This window comes from Azolla caroliniana, unplaced genomic scaffold, assembly GCF_043228905.1.
Source record: "Azolla caroliniana isolate FFs.n. ecotype wild unplaced genomic scaffold, voAzoCaro1.0.p SCAF_5, whole genome shotgun sequence".
NCBI lineage: Eukaryota > Viridiplantae > Streptophyta > Polypodiopsida > Salviniales > Salviniaceae > Azolla > Azolla caroliniana.
Window position 1 is genome coordinate 9024210 of NW_028230440.1, and position 23259 is coordinate 9047468.

The window sequence follows — 23259 nt, forward strand, 5'->3', positions numbered from 1 at the left end:
AAGCCCACACCTTCCAAGTCGAGTCGTCAATAAAACTGACGAAGTACGAAGCACCGCCGAGAGACTGATGTGGCATCGGGCCACAGACGTTCGAGTGGACCAAATTGAGGGGACTCGATTCTCTTGGTGATGATGTCGGGTGTGATGCGGCTACCTGTTTGCCACACTGGCAATGCTCATAGAATTGGTGATTTGAGAAGGAGAGCTTGGGGATGTAACCGGCTTTGGATAGGTGCGTTATGTCGGCCTTGCTGAGGTGTCCAAGTCGTCTATGCCATAACGATGACACGGGGATATCAACCAAAAATAAGTCACCCTCTTTGAGTGTGACATATAAAGGGTACAAATACAAAGAGTGTACCTTTGGTCCTCGAGCAAGCAGGAGGTTCCCTTTGTGGAGTGTCCACCCTCCTGATGAGAACCCGGCACGGATGCCGGTTTCGTCAGGTTGTCTGACTGATATCAAGGGTCTTGAAAGCTCAGGAACGTGTCAGACGTTGTGTAGTACGAGTGTAGAGCCACTTGGAAGGTTGAGCTCTACGGTGCCGATTCCGATTATGGCACAGTGTTGTGAGTTCCCGACTCGAACTGAGTCAGAGTGCCGGTCTGAGTATTGCCGAAACTGAGATTGGTGAGGTGTCACATGATACAATGCGCCCGAGTCCAAGAGCCATGTGCTCGATTCCTCAGTCATAAGCAGAACTTCTGATTCGACTAGGTTCTCTATGGACAGTATGTTCCGGTCGGTCATCAAAATTTCGGTTGAAGAGCCGACATAGTTGACCTCCTCATGCCGGCTACTCTTCTGATCCTCTCTCTGAGCTTTGTCGGTTTTTGCTTTGAGTGCCCAATAGTTAGCTTTGATGTGTCCCGGTTTCTTGCAGTAGTTGCAGATTCGTTTGTCCCGGGACTTGCTCCAGCTTCGCTGATTGTTCGGCGGTCGGGAAGAACTTCTTCCCCGGTTGTTCAATCAGTCGGTCGAACCTTGTACTACGTAAGCTTCATCTGCCAAGTCTTTGGCAAAAGACTTTCTCCGAGCTGCTTCAGTCAGGATTGCGCTCGTGATTTCGGAGTACTTAATGGTAGTTGTTGAAGCATTGCACACGATTGTGACGAAAGTTTCCCAAGAAGAGGGGAGACTACTCATGAGTATCATTGCTCTGAGTTCATCCTCTATTGCCGTCCCCTGAGACGATATGACGATATTTGGGAGCTTAGGCTTTCGTACTCGTTGAGGTGTGCCTGAACCGAATCGGATTCTTTCATCCGCAAGTTGTAGAGGTGCCGGATCAGATACATCTTCGTTGCGGCGACCTTCTTTTCATAAGTTTCCAATAGTGTTTTCCAAAGTTCAAAAGTTGTCGAACATGATTGCACTGTGAAGTACACTAACTCCGACAAGTGCATCCGAATCGTGGCGCGGACGATTCTGTCCAACTTTAGCCACTCGTTTCCCTTGTATGCTTCTGGAGCATTTTCATTCTCAATTGGGTCTATCTGACCCTTGACTATGAGATAGTCTTGCATTTGTTCCTTCCAGAGTTGAAGTTCAAACCGTCGAACCTCCTTAGACTCATCTTCGATGAGCCGGATGTTGATGCCATCTGATTTGGTTTCGGTTGGTAAGACTCTGTTCGGAGTTTATTAGGAACCTTAGTGGGGTGCAGCCGGCCGGCTCACCTGATATCGTTCTAGTCGGTCTTGAACCCGAGTCGTTTTGGTTTCGGATACTTGTTTGTTGAACCTTCTTGGAGTGACTCCAGTTAGCTTCCGATTGTATGCCGAATACCGATCACAAGAAACCGATTGTTTAGGCCGATTCTGCTTCGGATGACTGCAGCAATGAGAGGGACGGATCCAACTAATCCTCCCGAATGTCGATCAGCCGAATGAAGCACGAATTTGGTTGTTGCCTAGAGACCAATCTCAGGTGGTTACAATCACAGGGACAAAGTACAGCCGGCTAGCTTACTCCAATTAGTGATTTAACACAGTGAGATGCAGACTTCTTGTTTGTCTTCTCTCTTCTCTGGGACAGAGTACAGCCGGCTAGCTTACTCCAATTAGTGATTTAACACAGTGAGATGCAAACTTCTTGTTTGTCTTTTCTCTTCTCTGTTCTTCAAGAAAAACAGAAACAGAATGTTGTGTGGTGTACTATGACGGCCAGCAGCGAGTTGAAGAACCTCCAACACTCTGATACCAAATGTTGGGGACAAGGTCGTCAATGTAGAAGAACAAACAACATCTGTGATGTTGAAGGACTTGCGTATGAGAATGAACAAGATACACACAGAGAGAGAGAGAGAGAGAGGCATAAAGAAAAGTTTTTTTTCTTAATAGCAACAGTTACAAATGACCACAACCACCACTAAAGGTTACAAAGTCACTATATATAGTGACTATCCTAGGGCAACTGCCCTTTATGCTATTTACAGAAATAGCCCAAACTTGGGTTCTCCAAAGGGACGGTGTGAATACGGCCATTATACACTCGTATTCGACACTCGCTTGCACAAGGGTTCAAAGCGTTTTGGATGTAGTTTTCATTTGAATGTAAGAGTGAATGAAGGGGATAAACATGGGATCATGAGCATTATGTATACGGATGCCATTCAGGCCATGTCCCAAGAACGAGACCTGATGTGTACCACTTGCCGGTCCATCCTAATGTAATAGAATGTTGTAAAGATGACCTTTTTTATGTTGGTTGTGCAAGGCATGTTGCACGGATGAGCATGCGAAAAGAAGCATATCACAAGTCCAAGGCTACTCCATTAGAACTTGTCACTTTTAGATTCTTTATGATACCAAAGGAGGTACATAACATGGCCAATACGTTAAAAATAGGTATCACATTGTCGGAAGTTGATTGTTCTTTGATGATGCAAGATGCTTATGCACTCCGAGATCTAGGCAAAGTAGCACATGTCCAACCATACTTGCCTGGTCCAAAGGGGTCTCTAGCTCGACAACCATTTATCTTCATACATCAAGATAAGTGGATATTGGAAATGTGTGAGTGATTGTCACAAAACAACTCTTGGGCAATCGACTCCACATTTTAAACTAATCAATTTGGGTTCCCATTATATGCAGTTGTTGCACCAAATGCCATGATGATAATAGGTATCCCACTATGGTATATGATTTGTAGTTATGATAAGGGCTCAAATCATGAGCAATTGGCATTAGAAACTTGCTTGAAAGTCATATTTGCTAGGATGCCTAGGGTAAGGCCAAATGCGATAGTCATTGATAAATCGTGGACATCATATAATGCCATATCTAATGTAATTGCTCAAGACCGTGAATCTTGGATTGTCACAAATGGTGAATGCTCACAGACACATTGTCGTCTTTTATTGTGTCAGTTCCATGCAAAAAAATCATAGGTTGACAACTTGTTGCCCAAAATGAGTGTTGCCGAAAGAAACCCCCTCTACCAAAGGATGTGCCAACTCATGCATTGCATTAGCGAATCATCCTTCAATGCTATGTGTGAGGAGGTAAGACAAGAATACTCAGATAAACCTGGAGTTTGGCAAAATATCGAATGTGGATGGTGTGGACAAACTTGTGTTTGGAGGAGTCTATGGCCAAAGTTTGGTAGACTATTCAATTATGGACTTGTTGACACTACCAATCTTGTGGAGAGACATTGGCAATTTCTCATGTACACTACCAATCTTGTGGAGAGACATTGGCAATTTCTCATGTACACTACCTTGTGGGGGGGGGGGGGGGGGGGGGGGGGGCGTGGTAGAATGGTACATGCAACGACAAGAGATATGTGAGAGTGGTAGATTCCAACCCCATGCAAATTGTAAGGATCAAAGGTCAAGACTTAAAGAAGCTGAGAGGATACTAGAAAGATATGTGACTTATAGCAACTCAGTGCATATTGTGGACGAGGCTCGATATTGGTTTCGAATATTGAGCATGACCACTCCCACTGTATGGTACGATGTCTCACTCCAATGTTCATATTGTGATTGTCAAGAGTTTGCAAGTAAATGTAAGCATTTGCTTGCCATTCGGATGATCGTTGAGTGACATATGCCATCACTATGTGGATCACTACCATATATAGATCATGCAACCCAAATGCAAATGGATGATGCCACAATGGATAGAGAACTAGAGTCGACACAAGAAGTAGAAGTCAAGATGAATGTAGAAGTTGACGAAAGGGAAGAAATAAAGTTAGAAGCACATCAAACTATGGATTCAAAGCACTTCAACTTCTCGAGCAAGGATGGGGAGCAATGAATAGTGCAGCTCTTGAGCATTGTCGGCAACTCATGGTAGATTTTTGAAAGGAATTGCTCTTATCTATGGGTGCATCGGCAACAACCAATATGGCATCGGGAGTTTCAATATGTTGGGAGCAACAAATTGGTGTGAAAAGAGGAGCCATGCCCAACATTTCACAAGAACTTATTGGCAGCTCCCCAAACACAACCAAAACACACACTAGCAAACTACAAAGAGGTGCTCATCGTGCTAAGAGGCGGTTGCCAATACGTGACACTGAGAAGGTTCGGTGTTTGCATTGTAATGGTTTGACATTGACTTCAAGAGGCTCCAATGCAAACTGTTGCAAAAATTGTGGGTGTATCTTGCCATCCTTTGAACAAGAGCCTTGATCTCATAGTTTTTTATTACATTGTATCATGTGATTTTTATATGTAAAATCATGCAATTTTGTATTTTAAAAAGAGTTTTTGATATTTTTGAGTAATCTGAGCATCTTTCTTAAACAATGATCTCTTCAGAAATTTTAATCGGGTACCCCGGGTTAGGTGCATGCACCGAGTTAGGTTCGTGTACCCGGGTTAGGTTTAAGTATCCGGGTTAGGATCATGTACCCGGGTTAGGTTTAGGTGTTACAAAATAGCTTGTCAGACTTGGGTTAGGTGTGACAGACCCGGGTTAGATGTGACAGAGGCTCGTCAGACCCCAGGTTGGGTTTTAGGCGCGCGATTTTTGTGGATAGAGATTGAACGGTGCAGATCACACGCGCCATTCAAAACGTGTCCTGCACCGTCCGTGTCTGCGATTTCCTCACCGGGCCTAATTATGATTTGGCTCCAACGTACTCTCTACATACATACATACATGATACATATATACATTACATACATACATACATACATACATACATATATACATTACATACATACATACATACATGATTTGATTTGTTCTAACTTCTTATGTGTGCAAAGCACAAAAGAGTTTTAGCCTAATCTCTCTCTCTCTCTCTCTCTCTCTCTCTCTCTCTGTGTGTGTGTGTCTGTATCTGCGTTTCTGCTGCTTCTGTGTCGCGGCGGCGGCAGTGACGACGACGAAACCATGAGATTAGAGAAGTGTTGGTTCTGCTCTTCCACCATCTACCCTGGCCATGGCATCCAGTACGTCCGCAATGATGCCAAAGTAAGCCTCTGTTCTCTGCTCTCCTCTCCTCTACACGTCTCTTAAACCCTAATTGCATCCCCCTTTTTCTCTGGTTGTTTCTCTTCTCCTCCCCACCCTCCTCTTCCTATTCTTCTCCATTTTTTTCTATCCTACTTTGTTTGTTCATACGTCCCTTCCTCGTCCTTGTAGATCTTCAGATTCTGCAGATCGAAATGCCATAAGAACTTCAAAATGAAGAGAAATCCTCGAAAGGTGAAGTGGACGAAAGCTTACCGCAAGCTTCATGGTAAAGAACTCACTCAGGTATGTTTTACTGGTTCGAAAACATCCCGACCAATTTCTGTTCAAATCAGAGTTCTCAGCTCAATTGATGAAAAGATTAAGTGAGAAGAAAGAAGATTAATTTCTATTTAACTGATAAAGGTTATGCGGGAAGAAAAAATTTGTGAGGATGCCATGTTCTGCCTTATTCTTCAGTCTTATTTGTATTTATTATTTCCATCTCTAGCAATAATTATGGTTTTACCTAGTCCAACCTTTAACCAATAAAGGTTATGAAGAAAGATTTTAGTGAGGATACTGCATTATTTTATAATCGAAACTCGCATCTAATTTTAGTTGCACAGAAATAGGATGAATTGCGATCAGTAGATTAATGTTTTAACTAGGACGATGATAAGCAGATTTGGTTTTTTTTTTATACCAATCATTGAAATGGTCGACTTGCTGCAGAGGAATAATCATAAGAAATCTACCAGGGAAATATAAATTTCATTCTCCAAAGGGAATATAACACTAGTGTTATTTTTCCTCATGTGCTAGGCAAACAGAATTCCCTAGGAAAATGGATTCTTCATTCTCCTAGGGTTCTCTTAGATTATAATACTAGTATTGTTATTCGACATGTGCCAATGAAACCAACTTCCCACACAAAGCAGGTCACTGCTATTTATGTAAGATTATCACCAGGATATCTGGCATAAGAAAGGAACCACAATAGAAACCATGATGAAATAGCATTGAGATATTTACTTAGTTCTTGCAGAAGTTTTCTGGTATTATGCCTTTTTGCTATAGTGTTGGTTGTAAATTTAAATTGACACGGATGGTTCTTCATTATCCTAGGGTTCTCTTCGAATATAATACTAGTATTGTTATTCGACATGTGCCAATGAAACCAAACTTCCCTCACAAAGAAGGCCACTGCTATTTATGTAAGATTATCGCCAGGATATCTGGTATAAGAAAGGAACCACAATAGAAACCATGATGAAATAGCATTGTGATATTTGCTTAGTTCTTGAATTGTTCTTGCGGAAGTTTTCTGGTATTGTGCTTTTTTGCAATAGTGTTGGTTGTAAATTTGAATTGACGGGGATGGTGGAAAAGAGGTTTCGAACTTTATTCCTAATTTGGTAAATGGGGGAAAGATGAGATCAATAAATCAATTTGTTATGCTTGTTATTGAGCTTTATAGATGATGAATGTAATTATAATTCTTGCCATACAATTAAGAAGTTAAATTGCTAATTGTGTGCATTACATCAGGATGCAACATTTGAGTTTGAGAGGAAACGCAATAGACCAGAGCGCTATGACAGGAACGTTGTTGCCAGTGCTGTTAAGGCTATGAAGAAGATTGAAGAGATTCGACTTAAGAGGGAAGAGAAGTTCTGGGAGAGCAGGTAACATTTGTGCTAGCCATTAAAATTTAGATGGTGGTAGTTTTGTTGGATAAAGCATAAAGTATTGTATGATTAAGTTCAAGTGAACAATTTGATTTTTGGAGGTTTTAAATATTAATTACTGTAACCTGAAGGATGTCTATAGAGCCTCACTTGCTACAGTGTCTAATAACTATTACACATCTGATAATCCATACATCAATATTTATACAGTACACACATAATATGTGCAGCATGGGTGTATATGTGTATGCACATACAACATATAATGCATTGAAGCATGTGTATGTATGCTTATACTAATGTGCATACATATCACATACTTGATTGTGCTATACGTGTACGTGTATGTATGTGCATACCACATTATAAATGTATGTACATGTGTATACATATACATATTTTAAAAAAGCTCTATGTGCATGTACTTTTTTGAGAGGCCTAGGCCTAGGCCTTTCAGTTGAGACCAGTGTATGGGAATCTTTGAGAAACGATCCACCTTCGATGATGCTATTGCTTCCTGTCAAAGTTCACCCAATGGCTATTCAAAGAAGCATGTGTGAACTTATTATCTTGTTTCTTAATTTCATTCATCACAGGATGAAGGTGAAGAAGGAAAAGAAGGCAGCTGCTTTAGAACTGGAGCAAAATATACATTTGGTGAAGGCCCCACTTGCCTTGCAAGAAGACCCAAGCTTGACCCTTCCAAAGAAGAAAGAGAAGTTAAAGGTGCGAGTCGAGGCTTCAAAGGTAGAGGAGTCCAGATCGATGGAAGAGTGATCTTTACTCTCATTTGTTATTTAGGGTGTAAGACCAATGTTTCCCTTACACTTTTGAGAGGATAAATCATATGGCTTGATTCTCATGTAAGTTGGCAGAGCATTAGAATCTGTTTGCTCTTTCTCCAGGTCAAACTGTCAAGCTGTAAACACAGGGAATGTACTCTTTTTACACATGGATGTGGGGAAACACATTGGTTAATCAATCCAGAATTGAGATTTTTGTTTTGGTTGGTAGGATACAAGTTTGTTTACATAAGATTTTTGCTGAGTTTATGGGTTTTTTACTTCCCACTTTTTGTCACCTAATTCTTTAGAAGACATTCATTTGTATGTTTTATCTATTAAAATGTGTTAGTTAAGATTTTTTATGAGGACAGTCATTAATGCATCTATTAAAATGTGTCAATTAAGGATTTGCATGAGAGAAGTCCTCAATAAATGTATCTACAGATAAAAATCATCTAGAAACTAGTTTTCTGAAATTCTTGGAAAAGAGGGATTTTTTAAAATGTGCACATATTGTATCTATAGATAGATGGATGGAGATATATCTATCAATCTACAGATGTATCCACCAATATATCTATGTCTATTTGTAGAAACTTGATCAAAAAATCTGTGTAAAGAATTGTGAAGAGTGTCGTTGAAAATATGCTTGCTCATCACATGTAGCTTTGCAAGAAGTGAGAAGAGGCAAATTGCAATGACAAACGTCACTGTGGTGCCCATAAAGCTAGTTGCTAGGATTCAATATGCAAGTCGTGATTCAAGCATGACTGACTAATGAACCATGGTACAAAATTGATTTACCTGCAAGATTTGTCTGACTTGGTTATGAGGATGGTTGTCTGATTTGGTTATGTGCCTGGGTCTGTGGTCATTTTATAGATGCACTGCATCTATTTTTGGTGAACAGAACAAATCTACAGGCTTTATAGTAACAAAACATATGACAGGAAAAGAGTACTCTCAATGCTTTCAGTTTCATTATTATAAGGCACAATGTCAACATTGATGCGGCTAGCAACTACTCCTATATACTTGATTGAACAGGGGTTTTAATGTTTGATTGTATGATTTAAAATGGTTGTTTGTTAATTTCAAATTTTCAGCTTTTCAGTAAAATCCATCCTTTTATCATACCAAACAAACATTTATACACACACTGGAAAGCATCAATAACATTTTACTAACTAATCTCTCAATTGAGTTGTCCTCTCTTATATTAATGTGAAACCATCCTCTCTGCATAAGGTAAATCCCCCTAACATGTCATTGAACAATTGCAATTAAAAAGTTGCAAAGTAACCATTTTACACAACCATTGCACCAGTAAGAACTCAACATATCCATCAAAAAATTGGAAGTGACATTTTACTCAATTGCATAAAAAAACTTGTAAAAATCATAGGCCATTTTCACTCACTTTATTCATTGCAAAAACTTTAACATTGATGCCAAAGGTAACTTTTTACAGACTTTTGTTTTCAGAAGGACTTTGAGGCAGTAACATTGTTGACTTCCCATTATATCCAGTTAAAACAACTCTTGTAATTTTCAAATTTGAGCTAAAGAATTCCTTGGCCCTTTCAGACTGAGCAACATAGCTTTGAGTCAATGGATGCCAGGCAAATGCCAAAAGCTTGGTATGCATTCAGTGGAAAGCTGTTAGAAATCCAAATCCATCTTTAGGCACAAAAAAATCTAACTCCCCTATCATGAGGGGTCCCATTGGAATCTTATTAGTATTAGAAATACATCAATATGATACACTTAGCAAGAACTGTGTTTATTACCGGTATTCCATGACATATTTGGAGTTTCCGACCTTTCCATGTTGCAAGATTACTTGTTTCCCATGTTCCTGAATGAAAAATTATAAAAAAATACTTACCAAAAAATTATGTCCAATAACAACAAAAGTTTGGTAAAATGAGCACCTCCATGACTAGTTGGAAGTTCTTCGATGAGGTTTGAATCTTGTATCCACCTCTGGTTCGATCTCGATAATCTAATTCATATCGTCTCAATAGCTGTAAGACATGAGAAAAAAGCAGCAGCAAGTGATCTCATACATAAGCTTTGGTAGACTCAAAGTCATCAACCGCTAGAATATGAGAGCATGATAGCTTGGTTACCCTATTATAGTGAGGTTTTCGTGAACAAAGCTCATATGCTTGGCTAGAGTTTCCCTCCCAACCTTTAGGAAGCCCCACAGGATCATGCTGCAAGTTAGACAATCAAAAATTATTCACAGAGACACAAACTACAATGAATAAATTTCATAAACATAGGATTTCCATTTGCCAGCTTCTTATCTCACTCTTGCTACTCTCTCATTGGCCAATTTTGGCCTTAGAAGATGTTAATATACCTTTCTTTCTTTCTCATAATAGCCAGGAATGGCTATATGGTTCGGTAACCATTTGCAACATCCCCCCCTTCCCATCTGACTACAACATCAACAATATCTCCACATTCTCTCATTTAAACATGAAAAGTTTACCTGGGTGGTTCCACTAGTATTCATATATAGAGATTTGTACTTCGGAACATAAACCCGCATGACCTTAAAGGCACCCGTAAATGTAGTTATGGTTGGCTCAAACCTGGTTCAAATAAAAGATTAACGAATGGCCAATTAAATCATAATGCTCCACATATCACATTACACTAAAGAAAACATCAAGTACTGTAATATACATTACGACACCAAGTTGATGTCTGCATCCTTGATATTTACGCTCTGAAGAAGACATCTGCAACAAATTCTTCTTGTTACATGGAAACATGATTTATGTCATGTAGACATTATTATTGTTATACATAATCCGCACGATAGAAAGATTGGTCCTGATACATACCTCATCCCAAATGGAATAGCGCGAACCGACAATGTTCGCTGTGACTTGTCCAAGTAAGCCTTCTTCACACTTGGAACCAAGAAATACTCTGGCCCCATGCTGGCTGATGACAAACTCAGACCGCCCAGATCTCCATCTATGCCGAGCAACAGCAAGCTTCCTGTCTTGTCTCCCATGTCCTTCCTGTATAAAGAAACAACCATAACTATAAGAGAACAATCATGAGAATACCAACAATTCATTCCCAAAAAATGTGAAAGCTATGTATATATAATACATCTGTATAAAGAGAGTAGACTATAGGGCCATCTCCAGCTGATCCCTCTCTTTCACGAACTATGTAGCATGCGCATCGGCCAACATCTAAAGGCAAGGGCCTACATAGTAAGTACCTGGTGAGTAAACATAAAACCGAACATCAATGATGGATTGAAATTCCACTAATGCATGCATGTGAAATAGACTAAATCCATGAAGGAAAAGAAACTATTATAACTGTCACAGGAAGTTCGGGGCATTTCTCATTCCCAATTTCTTACATTGTTCAAAAATATGAGCTTTGACCTCAGATGGAAAACCAAAGCAAATCCATTAATTAATATAAAACGTTTTTGGACATTTTCCATGTGGGAAAGAGCCCACGTTCTCTCATATTTCTCTTCAATCTTCAACATTATGAGCTTCTACAAGCAACATCTGCACACTGTATGGTCTGCCTTGCCTTCAGAAGCTCATAATGTTAGCGAGCAATCAGCAGTATGAGAGAAACAGTTGGAAAATATCCATATCTAGAGTTCTTGTGAATATTCCAATTGTAATACCGATTTCCAAGAGAAGACCAAGAAGATAATGGGGCAGCATCACAACTAGAATCATCGTCCCAAACATGCCGAGGACACAGAGGAGTAGGAGATTTGATGAGCAAAGAATTAGGTTCTTCTTTGTTGTTGTGTTCACGCTTCCCACACAAAACATGTGAATGATGTTGCTCTTTCGGGATACTAAATGCCGAGGAATTCAAATCACGTGCAATACTATTCCACGTAGGCTTTACTGATGCAATAATATTCCCTGACAATGCAGTCAGTGGCTCTCTTGAGCCTACGCTTTGGGTTTCTAATGAATTCATAACATCGCCTGTACTCCGGCTATATTCTATTGCTATAAAGCCTTTAGGGCAAGGCTCTTCTTCTTCTACAATATACTCTAAAATGGATCGTTGAGTATGGGCTCTATTACTACGAATGAGTATAGGTGGCTTGTTTTCTTTTGCCACCTCTAATCTTTCGCATACCACTGAAGTTCCCCTACAAAGATGAAGACCTGACGATTGAGTGGCTGGCTTGTTGTAGTTCTCTGGCATCGAAGAATCAGCACTAAGAGATGGGCTTGTGGTATACAATGATTTGTATATCTGCTGAGGGGAGAAGAAAGATCTCTTGAATTTTGACATTTCAGGATTCTTGATTAATTTCAAGAAAACTGCTGCCCAGACAAAATGCAATCCCTTAATGAAATCAACCTAAATTCAAGAACTCTGATTAATTTGAGAAAATGTTTCTTTGACCAACACTCAATTTAATCTATGTTCAGGAAATATAACATTTTTTGCCCAAACCCTAATTCTCTCTGAATTTAACTTAAATTCGAGGCCTTAGATTAAATCAGGTAATATTTTTCTGGCCAAACCCCAATCCTCTATGAATTTAACCTGTATCCGACCGTATTTTCCCCAGCCCTAATAATGCTCTCTAACCTAAATTGCAATATCTCCTCTTGGCCAAACCCTAATCTTCTCCGAATTTTAACCAAAATTCAATATTTTGGGGTGCTAACCCTAATCCTCTCTGAGTTTAACCCACAATTCCAAAACATATTCCTATCCGAATTTGATCCAATATTCTAAAACCTATCTCTGGAATGAATATTACTAATAATGGGCTCCTTATGTAATAACCAACCAATGTCTGCACAACAAATCAAGGCTAATCTATATTATATCATACTATGATCGATAACAACGTAGCAGACTAAACCTTTCCAACATGAAAGTCCTACATTCAATGCTTAACAACAGAAAATGATTATGGCTTACAGGTTTTTGTATTTATTTTTTTTGTCTGAATACAGCAATAATAATTGTATATTTTCGTGGTCACGACTCACGTGACTCTCAAATGGAGAATAGGAAGTCTACAGTGGATGAAGGGGGTATCACGTGACAGTAGAAAAGCTTTTCGAAAAAACTGGACATGAAGGTACATTTCGATACAGAAAAACACAGAGAGAGAGAGAGAGAGAGAAACAGAAATCAAATAATAGTTTACAGAGAGAAGAAAGCAGAAGGAGACAGAGAAAAGAAAAACATATTTACAGAGGGAAGAAAGAGACAGTGTGTGTGTGTGTGTGTGTGTGTGTGTGTGTACTTGATCTTGTTCCTTCTCTGTTTCTGATGCGACGCGTGGATCGAGGATGAATCAGAAATGCAGAGAATGGATTCTCGTGCCCTGCAGCAGGCAGCAGCAGCAGCAGCAGAACCTCTGTTCTCCTTCTGCTTTTCTTTTTCGTTTTCTTTTCACAGGGTGAGGAATTTAGGGTTTCAGGCGGGCTAATAAACCCTAAAAACAGGACCTGTCACTTTATGCATACATACATACATATGTATATATATCAATATGTAATCATGTATATGTATGTAAGTACATACATGTGTTTCAACAAGAAGACCAAAAGCTAAGAATGAATGGGCTAAGCTTTTATCTCAATGCCATGGCAATGGGCAGGCGGGCAGGCGGGCGGACAAACAAACAAACGCAGCCATGAGCCCTCCTCCTGACCGTGTGCTTCTACCCTCCATTACATACTTACTTATATGTGTCCCATGGCCTTCCTGGAAGGACCATGCACTCCATTTTAATGGCATATTAGACGGACCACACTCGCACGCGTGCAAGCTTGCCATTATTTGTGCCGACATCTGCCTTTTCAAAGAGCGATCCCTCTTATCACTTCTGATCTCTGTAGCGTGGGAAATGTGTCCATTTCGATGTCAAAGAGTAAAGTGCTTGTGTGGTGGAACTTGTAACTAGAAGAAGTTAAAATGAGTCAACCCAAACCTAGTGGTTTAAACTTGAACCCATGAGCTTTACCACCACATCCTTTTAATATATAAAATTTGGGCATGTTTACTTGGGAATGTAGAGTAGTTAATGATACATGGAAAGTTAAATATTAATTAAGGCCTATGTTTTCATGTTTTGCTTTGGCATGCAATGTCTTGTTTTAACACCATCCCATCGTTTTGTTCTCGAGAAACTTGTGTGGAGAGCACACTTAACTTAAGTTTCATGGGGTTCTCCATTGATCTATACTTCAATACCTGCTTTTGCTTCAATTAAGCCAATAAATTTCTATTTTTTAGACAATGTTCAGCTCCCAATAAGCCCCCATCACAAGATGTGGTTAGCTTTTGCCCCATTGTTTTTTATTTCAAGCAATGTATTCATGCTATTAATAAAATATTGTAAGATTTTATTGGAGATGCACTACAATATACCTTGTTTTGGATTTTGTGTTGATCAAGTCACACCTTACTTATTCTATAGATATGGGGGGATCCCGAATGTAGAGAATCTTTAACATAGTTTAAGCACTTCTAGAAAGATTTGAAAAGACTTTGGGTGTTAGGATTAAGATTCTGCGAAGAGTACTTTCGAAAAGGCTTCTTGGTTTGGTTTATGGGTATATTGTCTGAATTTGAAGTTGGCGTCATATTCTAAGCTAGGCTTGCAACAAAATATCTCGATTCTCAATATTTAAAAATGTGATTGTGAGCGTGTATTGATCTAATCACCATTCAAATAGCAAACATGTGGAAATAAAGAAAGAGAATGTCTGCACTATAAGTCAAGAGTAATATATCCTATTAATACATATCCAGACAACACACCATGATTGTGGTGACCCTTTTTGTACATGAGGACCACTAGTTCTCCTTCTCATACTTATGTGATATGTACATGCATAATCAATCATTTTTTAAACTTGGTCGACTCTTTGTCGTCCACATATGTACTCATTGGAAAAGCCAAACCTAGTCATGTGCAAAGAGAGTGTACTCATGAACATTAAATGACCCATCCACAAAAATTCTATTATAGTGATGACAATCAATGTTTAGAAGAGGACTTGGAGTAAAGATAAGATTATGTTGAGGTTCACGAGCCACCCCTTTGATTTTCACCCCTATGTAAACCATACTCATTGTTTCTTGTTATTATTAACATAGTGCCCATAGTCCGAAATTGTCATCATTCATACACATGATATCAAGTTTTAGCCTCTCGAATCATGTTCATGTTCTATGATTCCATGGCACAATAAATCATCATCACCATTTTAAACTTTTATCTAAGTCTTTATTCCTTACTTGAAACGGGTAGCTTGTTTATGGTCACGAGTCACAACCATGAATCATTATTCCAATCCACAATCTTGAAAGTTCCATCGTAACTCATCAAAAGCTTCATGACTTTTGTTGCTAAATCTTTCCTCAAATATCATATCATGATCAATCACATGGCAAAATATATGTTTTAATCAAGTTGATTAAGGAGTAACACTTGACAGACAACTCATATTATATGTATCCCATGTTAGTGCATCTTTTTGAAAATGCCAAAACAATACTTAAAGTTGAACAAAGTCAATTTACTTTTTGCCATATTCTTTGTTAATCTTATATCGGAAGTTATAGTTGTAACGGGTTTACATGAGCCAAGGTCTGTAAACAACAACAAACTATAATTAAAGAGGACCCAAACTTTGAAAGCTCAAGACACGAATCATCCAAAATTTCCTTAGTAATCTATTGGTCGCTGATTTTTTACTTTTTGTAAGGACAAAATATTTTGCAACTTTATTTGTAGATGTTGTAACTTGTTATGCTTACACTGCTATGTGTTCTTGAAGTCATATTCCATGGATTCCAAAATATTCGAAATATTGACCTCACAAGGCAAAACAAACAAAGTTGTATGGGTGGCATGGGACAATGCAACATAGATGTGTGTGTGTGTGTGTGTGAGAGAGAGAGAGAGCACATGTGTGGGGAGATTATTGAGATAAAGGGAGTACAAAACATAGGGAGATTAAATTGAAAGGAAGATTTTTTTTAAATGCTTCATATAAGGGTAGCATCAAAAGAAATTCTTGTGATTGCTAAAGAATATCATAGGTTGTCAAAAGGAACTTGAAGAAATGCCAAAGGGTGCAAAAACGATTTGACTCCATATTAAAATCTAGTAGTTTGTATACATCATTTACGATAGTAATAGTCAATCATAATTAAAATATACTTATGTATAGATAATTTGTAACGATCCGAATCCATTTAAAAAAATTCAAACCTCAATGGTCTAGTACAAAAATTCTCGTGAAACATTGCCCTAGGTTTAAGCCAATATCCAACGTCTCATATATAATAAGTTCCGCTTGACCTCAAGTTTATGCTAGAGAAAAACATTATTTACAAATTCAATGCAGCACCAAACATCACATACTAGAGTATGTATATACATGCGAAACTATGTTTGTTCCTTGTATATTTATTTCAATGAGCACTTCCTTACACATAAAGAGTTGGGCTCAACTATATATCCCCATTCGTGTATGTTTGTACATGTGAAACTATGTTCATGCATTGTATATTTGTTTCTATTAGTAAGTACTCCCTTATGCACAAATAGTTGAACTCAACTATATTTCCCCATTAGCAATATACACAAATATGGCCAAACCAAATTGCCATGCTTTTTCCAAGTGTAGTATCCATTGGCATGCATAAATAATATCAAGCCACCTTTAATAGTAAAATATAATAGGTAATAATCAAACATTACCCAACAATTAGCATACAAAAAATCACTACCAAGTTTATTGTTACGGACATAGCCATAAATTATCCCATGGTAAGTTATATCGTAGTATTCTACACACGAGGATAAAGTGTGAAGGAGGGATCGGCAACAGTTCGGTTTAGGCTTAACCGGTTTGGCCTTATCGAAGCCAAATCGGTTAAGCCTAAACCGTTTTGGGGTTCTCAAACCTGAACCAAACCAAACCAATCCCTAAACCGGTTTAGGCTAAATCGGTTTGTGAACCGGCTTGGGAACTGGCTTGGAAACCTCCGTCCCTCCGCCCTTCTCTCTCTCTCTCACGTTAGTGTAGTCTCCCTCTCCCTCCCTCCCTCCCTCCCTCTCTTCTCTTTGTAGTCTCTCTCTCTCTCTCTCTCTCTCAAAGTTTATAACTAATTTCTAACTTTGAAGTTTTTCTTTAACCTAACTAGTAAACCACATAAACGGCTTAACTGGTTTGGCAAAGCTCAAGCCAAGCTGAACCGAGCTCAAACCGTTTAGTCAAGCTCAAGCCCGAGTCGAGCCGTTAAGCCGTTTTAAACCGTTTTAGCTCAACAGTTTAGGCTTGAGCAGAGCTGTTGCCGATCCCTAGTGTGAAGGTTAATTGAGACAAGCTCAAGCCCGAGTTGAGCCGCTAAGCCATTTTAGCTCAATGGTTTAGGCTTGAGCCGAGCCGTTGCCGGTCCCTAGTGTGAAGGTTAATTGAGAGACTAAGGAAGGGAGGATTACTTTTAATCCTAGGAATTGAGACAACCCATGAGGGCCAAGTGTGACTTGCATGGAGTCTAGTTATAAATATGAGGCCTAACTACCCTCATTAGGCATGTCATGTAACTATGTTGAGACTGTGATCGAGTGGTGATCAAACTCTTATAGCAAGTGCGCTAGTACCAGGTATGACTTGATGCCAAGGCGGTGGTATGAGACGCCAATCAAGGCTTGTGTCCGTCTTGATCCCTTCAGGGTGTTCGTGTGTATCGACACCCTTCTTTCTCTCTCTTTTCTTATCTATCTATATTATATTTCCTCATTTCATGCTTACATTAGGATTAAGCTCTAACATTTATGTTGGATCAAGCATCACTCACTAGCTTCATGTGACACCAAATACGATATACTCTGGTGTATTTGTTGCATGATGGTAACTGTGGTGGTGAAAATGCTTAGCTAAATGAAAATGGAGTTGTGTTCTAGCATTCAGATGAAGTCTCCATCATTATCTCAAATGCCAATTGAAAATTGAACTTGTTGACGGGAAATATTAGGTACAACATGATATAACAAAAATAGAAAGAAATATGGAGGTTTTTTGCTAAATATCGACGATTGCTTATTAATGTTTCCAACTATTTGCATACATGAAAAGGCAACTTGGACAATAGGTAAAGATCACTTCAAAACTTTCCTTTGTGTGAAATCGTGAAATTTTTGACTTGTTTTGGACACTAGCTATGTTAGATCAAGGGTCATATTCATGGTTTAAAGTTAAATACAATGATAACTAGAGAATTTGTGAGACAATGCAAGAAACTATATTAAAATACAAAGGAGTTAAATTGTTGACTCTTGACCTATCACTTAAACAATTTTTACAGTAAAATGTTCAAATTACAATAATGACCACATATATAGATATTCTATGTCCACATGTAGGAGGTAGATGCAAGGCTATTTCCCAAATTTTGGCTAGAATGTGAATTGTGATATGCTCTCCACTAGCTTTTCCTTGAAAATTTTCTCATCTCTTGGTGCCAAAATTTATTTTTATGTTCATATGTACTCCTCATTCTTTGAATTTTGAGTTCAGTGCCTAACTTGTTTCAAATACATTTTCGTCTCTCCTTGTGATAGTTTCTTGTCAACCCCTAATTTAGAGGAAGAGTCTTTCAAGGGTTTGAAAATAGTACCATGAATGACATTGATGGTAGCTTGGTGAGCATTTTTGTTATCATATTTGGCTCATTGTTATATTTCAAAATTCTTTTTATCATATGACATTTCCCAGGATGAATTATTTAGCATTATGTTAGGCTTATCCTATGATACCATTGTTGCAATTGACATATTCCTATTGTTTTTTTAAAAAACTAAAGAGATGCATTATTTTGGCCTCATTCAAGTATGGCATTGTTGCAATTGACATTCATATATATATTTTTTAAAACTAAAGAGATGCATGTTTGAGAAGAAGTTTGAATAATTAATTTAGCATTATCTTAGGCTCATCCTTCAATGGCACGGTTGCAATTCGTATATTCCTATTGTTTTAAAAAAAACTAAAGTTATGCTAGCATGACAATGAATCATAAAAATACAGAATTAAGTATAAGCTATAGAACAAACCAAGATTAAAAACTTGATCTCTTTGACCAATTATGTATTGTCATACGATAGATATCATTATTATGGTTATTGGAATCTATGCCATAAAAAAAGCATCAAGTGATTTCCTTCCTATATTAACCATATTTGTTTAGACATTAAATTCTTTAATCTACCATCAAGCTATTTTAGTGTGGTGAAGTGTATAATCACAGAGCTACCTTTTCGATTTTCTCCTATGATTAAATACTCCTTTACATTTGGAAGTATATATGCCTATACTATCTATTGCATGTATTATAGACATCAGGCTATATACCCGAAGAGATTGTCGCAATTGCATAGATATTAAATATTGATATGAATGAGCCAAAATGTGTTTCATCAAGAGTCCTAGCAAAATTATATGCTCGACTAGCTATCTCTACATTACCCCACTTGTGACATGCACCAAGAACGGTACTCCACAAAGGAAGGTCAGGTTGAAAAGGCATATTTTGAGACACTATTATCGCATCATCTAATTGGCCGCATCGACCCAAAAGATCGACAATACACCCATAGTGCTTTAGGGATGGGAAGAAATTGTACATTCCTCTCATGATCTCAAAGACAGTGTAAGCATACTCTACATGCCCTGAAAAGCTGCATATGGTGAGAATACAAAGAAAGGTTATGGCATCGGGTTGTATTGATTCTCTCATCATTCTCTCCAACAAGTAAAATACTGTCTCACTATTACCCTGGTGGGTATATCCTGTCATTATTGCATTCCAGGTCACAAGATGTCTATGAGGCGACACATCAAATATCCACTGAGCTTCACCTATCATACTACACTTGGTATACATATCAATCAATGAAGTTTCGAGAGATGTTTTTGAGTTTCTATTATGAATAGCAGTACATTTGTCTTCACAACCTTTCTTCAAAATCTCTGAATGTATCGCTTGTCCTCCTTCCAAAGAACCAACAATGCAACAAGCTTTCAAGGCACAAAAAAATGTTACTTCATTGGGTGGCACACTATCAGCCACCATAGATCCCAAACACTTTAATGTCTCTTCGCCAAGTTGGTGTTCTACATACCAAGACATAAACGTGTTCCATGAAACTACATCACGAGCAGGAAGATCAGTAAATATGTGAAGGGCTTCTTCGAGAAGGTCATGTTTGATATACATGTCTATAAGAGAGTTCCCTACAAACAAATCACTCTCAAAACCCCCTTTCACAATCTCTACATAGATCTCTTGACCTTTTCCTAAACCAGCTTTTACATTGCCACAAGCTTTCAAAACAATGTTAAATGTTGTCGTATCTGGTGAGGCACCATTCATATGCATTTTCTCGAAGCATCGTAGACCTTCATTTTCTTCATTATTTTCAACATATCCACCCATCAATGCATTCCATAAGGCAACATCACAGTCTGATACCTTACTAAAAACATACTGTGCTTCTGAAAGCAAGCAGAACTTTGTGTACAAATCTATCAATGCACTACCAACAAAAGGATGTATTTCGAAGCTCTTTTTAGTGGCCTCGATATGGATTCCTTGGAATATGCTAATAGGCAGAACATTATCATGATTACAAGATTTCAAAGTAGGGAATACTGATCCAAAATTGGAATGACAAGCTTTCAAAATAGCTACAAGTGTAAAAGCATTAGGAGAAACACCATCTTCAATCATGTTATCAACACAACACAATGCTTTTGAAGCATCACCAAATTCTGCATAGCCAATAATTAACACTGTCCAAGTGACAACATCTCGAATGTGAAGTTTATCAAACACGGTTTGTGCTTCAAAGAGAAGACCACATTTGGAATACATATGCACAAGAGAGCTAGCAAGGAAAGAATCTTCCTCAATGTTGTTACTCACGACTTCATGATGTATAAATAACCCTCCCATCATGAATAGGCTTTGACGACAAGCTCTTAACAAAGCAAGCAATGTGCATTTGCTAGGAAGGACATCATCTTTCTTCATATGTTCATACATTTTAAAGGTTTCATGTACATCAAAGAAATCCACATACCATGATTCAATGACAGAAGTCCACGCATATTCATTGCGGCGGGGAGTCTTATGAAAGATCTGTATGGCTTCAAGAAAGAATCCATTATCGAAAAAGATTGGAACAAGGTAATTGCAGAGATCAGAGTGGCCATCTAATCCTAGCTCACATATGGAGAGATGGACATATCGTAGGTGAGCTAAAAACCTCTGCGTATTCTTCTCTTTGCTCCTCTTCTGTCTGAGTTCCTGCAATATGTGAAGGAGATCATCCACAGAAGGAAGAGTGGCGTCGCGGAGACACGCAGAAGGCACTATTTCTCTGCATCGGCTCGCGACAACCATGATTCCTCCGGATCAGGGGAGGCTTATTTTATGAAGCTACACAAAGGAAGGTCTCTATTTCTCTGTAATTTACATATATGCCCAAGTTTTGGTTTATACCAAGATAAGAGAAGTCCAACTTAACAACGAACCGAACCGAACCGAACCGTTTAAACCTGTTGAGAATCGGATGGATTCTGTGCAGCGGAGGAACTGTGTGTGTGTACAGAGAGAGAAAGAAAGAAAAATATATTAACATCTTCTAAGGCCAAAATTGGCCCATGAGACAAATGGTTTACAACAAAAAATGGGATATTTACCCATTCATCGAAAGTAAAAAATAAGAATAAATAAAAATAGAGTTTTAAGCTAAATAGTTCTAGTAAAATAAAATAACAAACATGTTCTACAATGAAAAATGATGTTATACTAGGTCTAATTTCATTTCCATCCAAGTCTCTCGAAGAGAAACGAGAGGTCAAAGGGTTTCGATGTGGATGTGGCCTATGGCCCCAATGTAAAAGGTACCCCAACCATAGCTTCTAGTCGACGTAGCTCACGTTCCCTTATCTTCTTAATCCTTTCTACTCCATGTCGACTTGTTTTGAAGCCTAACATCCGAGGGCGTTTGGTTGTTCTTTGCGTTTCGGCTTCCTCAAGAGAGAGGCCGAGCGGCGTAAGTGTATCCACATTCATCGTCTCCCCTTGTTCTTGAAAAATTACACTAGTTACAAGTTGATGAATAGTAAAAGGGTTATGGTTAACACTTTGTAATTTATTTTCCCTATGTTGTTTTAGCTCTAAGATATACCTACTTAATCTCTTTACATTCGGGGTATTTAATAGTTTGGAGAGGGTGGGAGAGGGTCCTAATATGTCTTGGTATTCTACTCGTATCTCAGCATAAGTTGGGCACTTGCATGTGAAGTGATACTCATCCTCTATCTCTATGAGGCACAACCTACATAGCCTTTCCTCCCTAGGGACTCTATTAGCCTGACCATTCTCAATCTCAAGTTGGTGAGATGATATCCTAAGTTGTCTAATGGCAACCCTTAGTGCATTTGATAAGAATGTATCTAGATATCTTGGTCGTGTAATAAAACTTAACTGAGAGAAGTGCAAGAAGTGTTCCTTATAGTACAACATTTTAGATGGGAGTGGCTCTCGTGGGGTGATCCATTTTTATTGAGTGTAAATCTGCGATATTTCTTGGCGTATCACTTTATTACGGTCTTCATGAGATATTAAAGTTTGGTCAGTCCCATGGTTGTACTTAAGGGGGGGTAGGTTATTAATGTCTATGCTGTTTGCAAGTAACCGACTCACCACAGTGCTATACCAAGAGCCAGTGTCTCCAGACGCATGTAGGGATCGAGATGCCTCAAAGGCTCGACAGGATATCCTATCTTGTGGTTGGCTATGTATCCAATAAATAAAAACTACCACTTGAAATAATGCTTCTACTAACATCGGGGGCAGACTGAACTCTGCTCTAATAATGTCATGTGCTATTGTCAATTTGCTTCGAAGTTGACGTGATAACATCGTCACCAAAGGTCACTCTAATTGCATCCACATGAAAGATGGTAGACCTAGAGCCCATACTATTGATGCATACATGAGGGAAGGGGTCACTAATGAGTTGAAGAGCCATCCCTTAGTCCGTGGCTCTTGAAAGTATGCTTGGTGGCATTGTCTCTCTAAGAGTGAGAGGGATGCATACCCTCTCGTTAGCCTATCTTTGGCTGCCTGGGTCATTGAGAATTTACCTGAGCGAGCACTAAAAGTGACGCCCAAGTATACATATGATCCAACTACCTCAACTAGTTTATGAGAGAAGATTAGGTGACATTTACTCCTAACTCAGGATGATGTATGAAAGATAAGGACTTTAGTTTTCGCTAGATTCACTACGA

At 38.7% G+C, this 23259-nt stretch overlaps 3 protein-coding genes across 4 annotated transcripts; 1 reads left to right on the plus strand and 2 right to left on the minus strand.

Moving 5' to 3' along the window:
• The first annotated feature begins 5282 nt into the window (after positions 1–5282).
• LOC147864077 (Ribosomal protein L24e family protein) lies at positions 5283–8114 on the plus strand. Its single transcript, XM_087320428.1, has 4 exons — positions 5283–5439; positions 5611–5724; positions 6970–7106; positions 7706–8114. Exons 1-4 carry the CDS (start codon positions 5359–5361, stop codon positions 7884–7886), a joined length of 513 nt encoding a protein of 170 aa, XP_087176554.1. The 5' UTR covers positions 5283–5358; the 3' UTR covers positions 7887–8114.
• Positions 8115–9284: 1170 nt separating this feature from the next.
• LOC147864078 (tubby-like protein 4) lies at positions 9285–12847 on the minus strand. Its single transcript, XM_087320130.1, has 9 exons — positions 11574–12847; positions 11030–11144; positions 10753–10935; positions 10592–10647; positions 10395–10497; positions 10027–10113; positions 9829–9921; positions 9685–9752; positions 9285–9553 (listed from the first exon to the last, which is right to left on the minus strand). Exons 1-9 carry the CDS (start codon positions 12203–12205, stop codon positions 9478–9480), a joined length of 1413 nt encoding a protein of 470 aa, XP_087176256.1. The 5' UTR covers positions 12206–12847; the 3' UTR covers positions 9285–9477.
• A 6295-nt stretch (positions 12848–19142) lies between these two features.
• LOC147864079 (pentatricopeptide repeat-containing protein At1g11290, chloroplastic-like) lies at positions 19143–21418 on the minus strand. Of its 2 annotated transcripts, XM_087320536.1 has the most exons (2): positions 21225–21365; positions 19143–21097 (listed from the first exon to the last, which is right to left on the minus strand). In XM_087320536.1, exon 2 carries the CDS (start codon positions 20999–21001, stop codon positions 19301–19303), a length of 1701 nt encoding a protein of 566 aa, XP_087176662.1. In that variant the 5' UTR covers positions 21002–21097; positions 21225–21365; the 3' UTR covers positions 19143–19300. The 2 variants fall into 2 exon arrangements, with proteins under 2 accessions (XP_087176662.1, XP_087176661.1); XM_087320535.1 differs by having other exon boundaries at positions 19148–21418.
• Between the last annotated feature and the right edge of the window lie 1841 nt (positions 21419–23259).

Coding starts and splice junctions, on each gene's coding strand:
- LOC147864077 (XM_087320428.1), top strand. CDS start 5,359: ATGAGATTAGAGAAGTGTTGGTTCTGCTCTTCCACCATCTACCCTGGC. Junction 5,440..5,610: donor ACGTCCGCAATGATGCCAAA/GTAAGCCTCTGT, acceptor TCGTCCTTGTAG/ATCTTCAGATTCTGCAGATC. Junction 5,725..6,969: donor ATGGTAAAGAACTCACTCAG/GTATGTTTTACT, acceptor GCATTACATCAG/GATGCAACATTTGAGTTTGA.
- LOC147864078 (XM_087320130.1), bottom strand. CDS start 12,205: ATGTCAAAATTCAAGAGATCTTTCTTCTCCCCTCAGCAGATATACAAA. Junction 11,145..11,573: donor TGGTCTTCTCTTGGAAATCG/GTATTACAATTG, acceptor TTTACTCACCAG/GTACTTACTATGTAGGCCCT. Junction 10,114..10,394: donor ATACTAGTGGAACCACCCAG/GTAAACTTTTCA, acceptor TCTAACTTGCAG/CATGATCCTGTGGGGCTTCC.
- LOC147864079 (XM_087320535.1), bottom strand. CDS start 21,361: ATGGTTGTCGCGAGCCGATGCAGAGAAATAGTGCCTTCTGCGTGTCTC.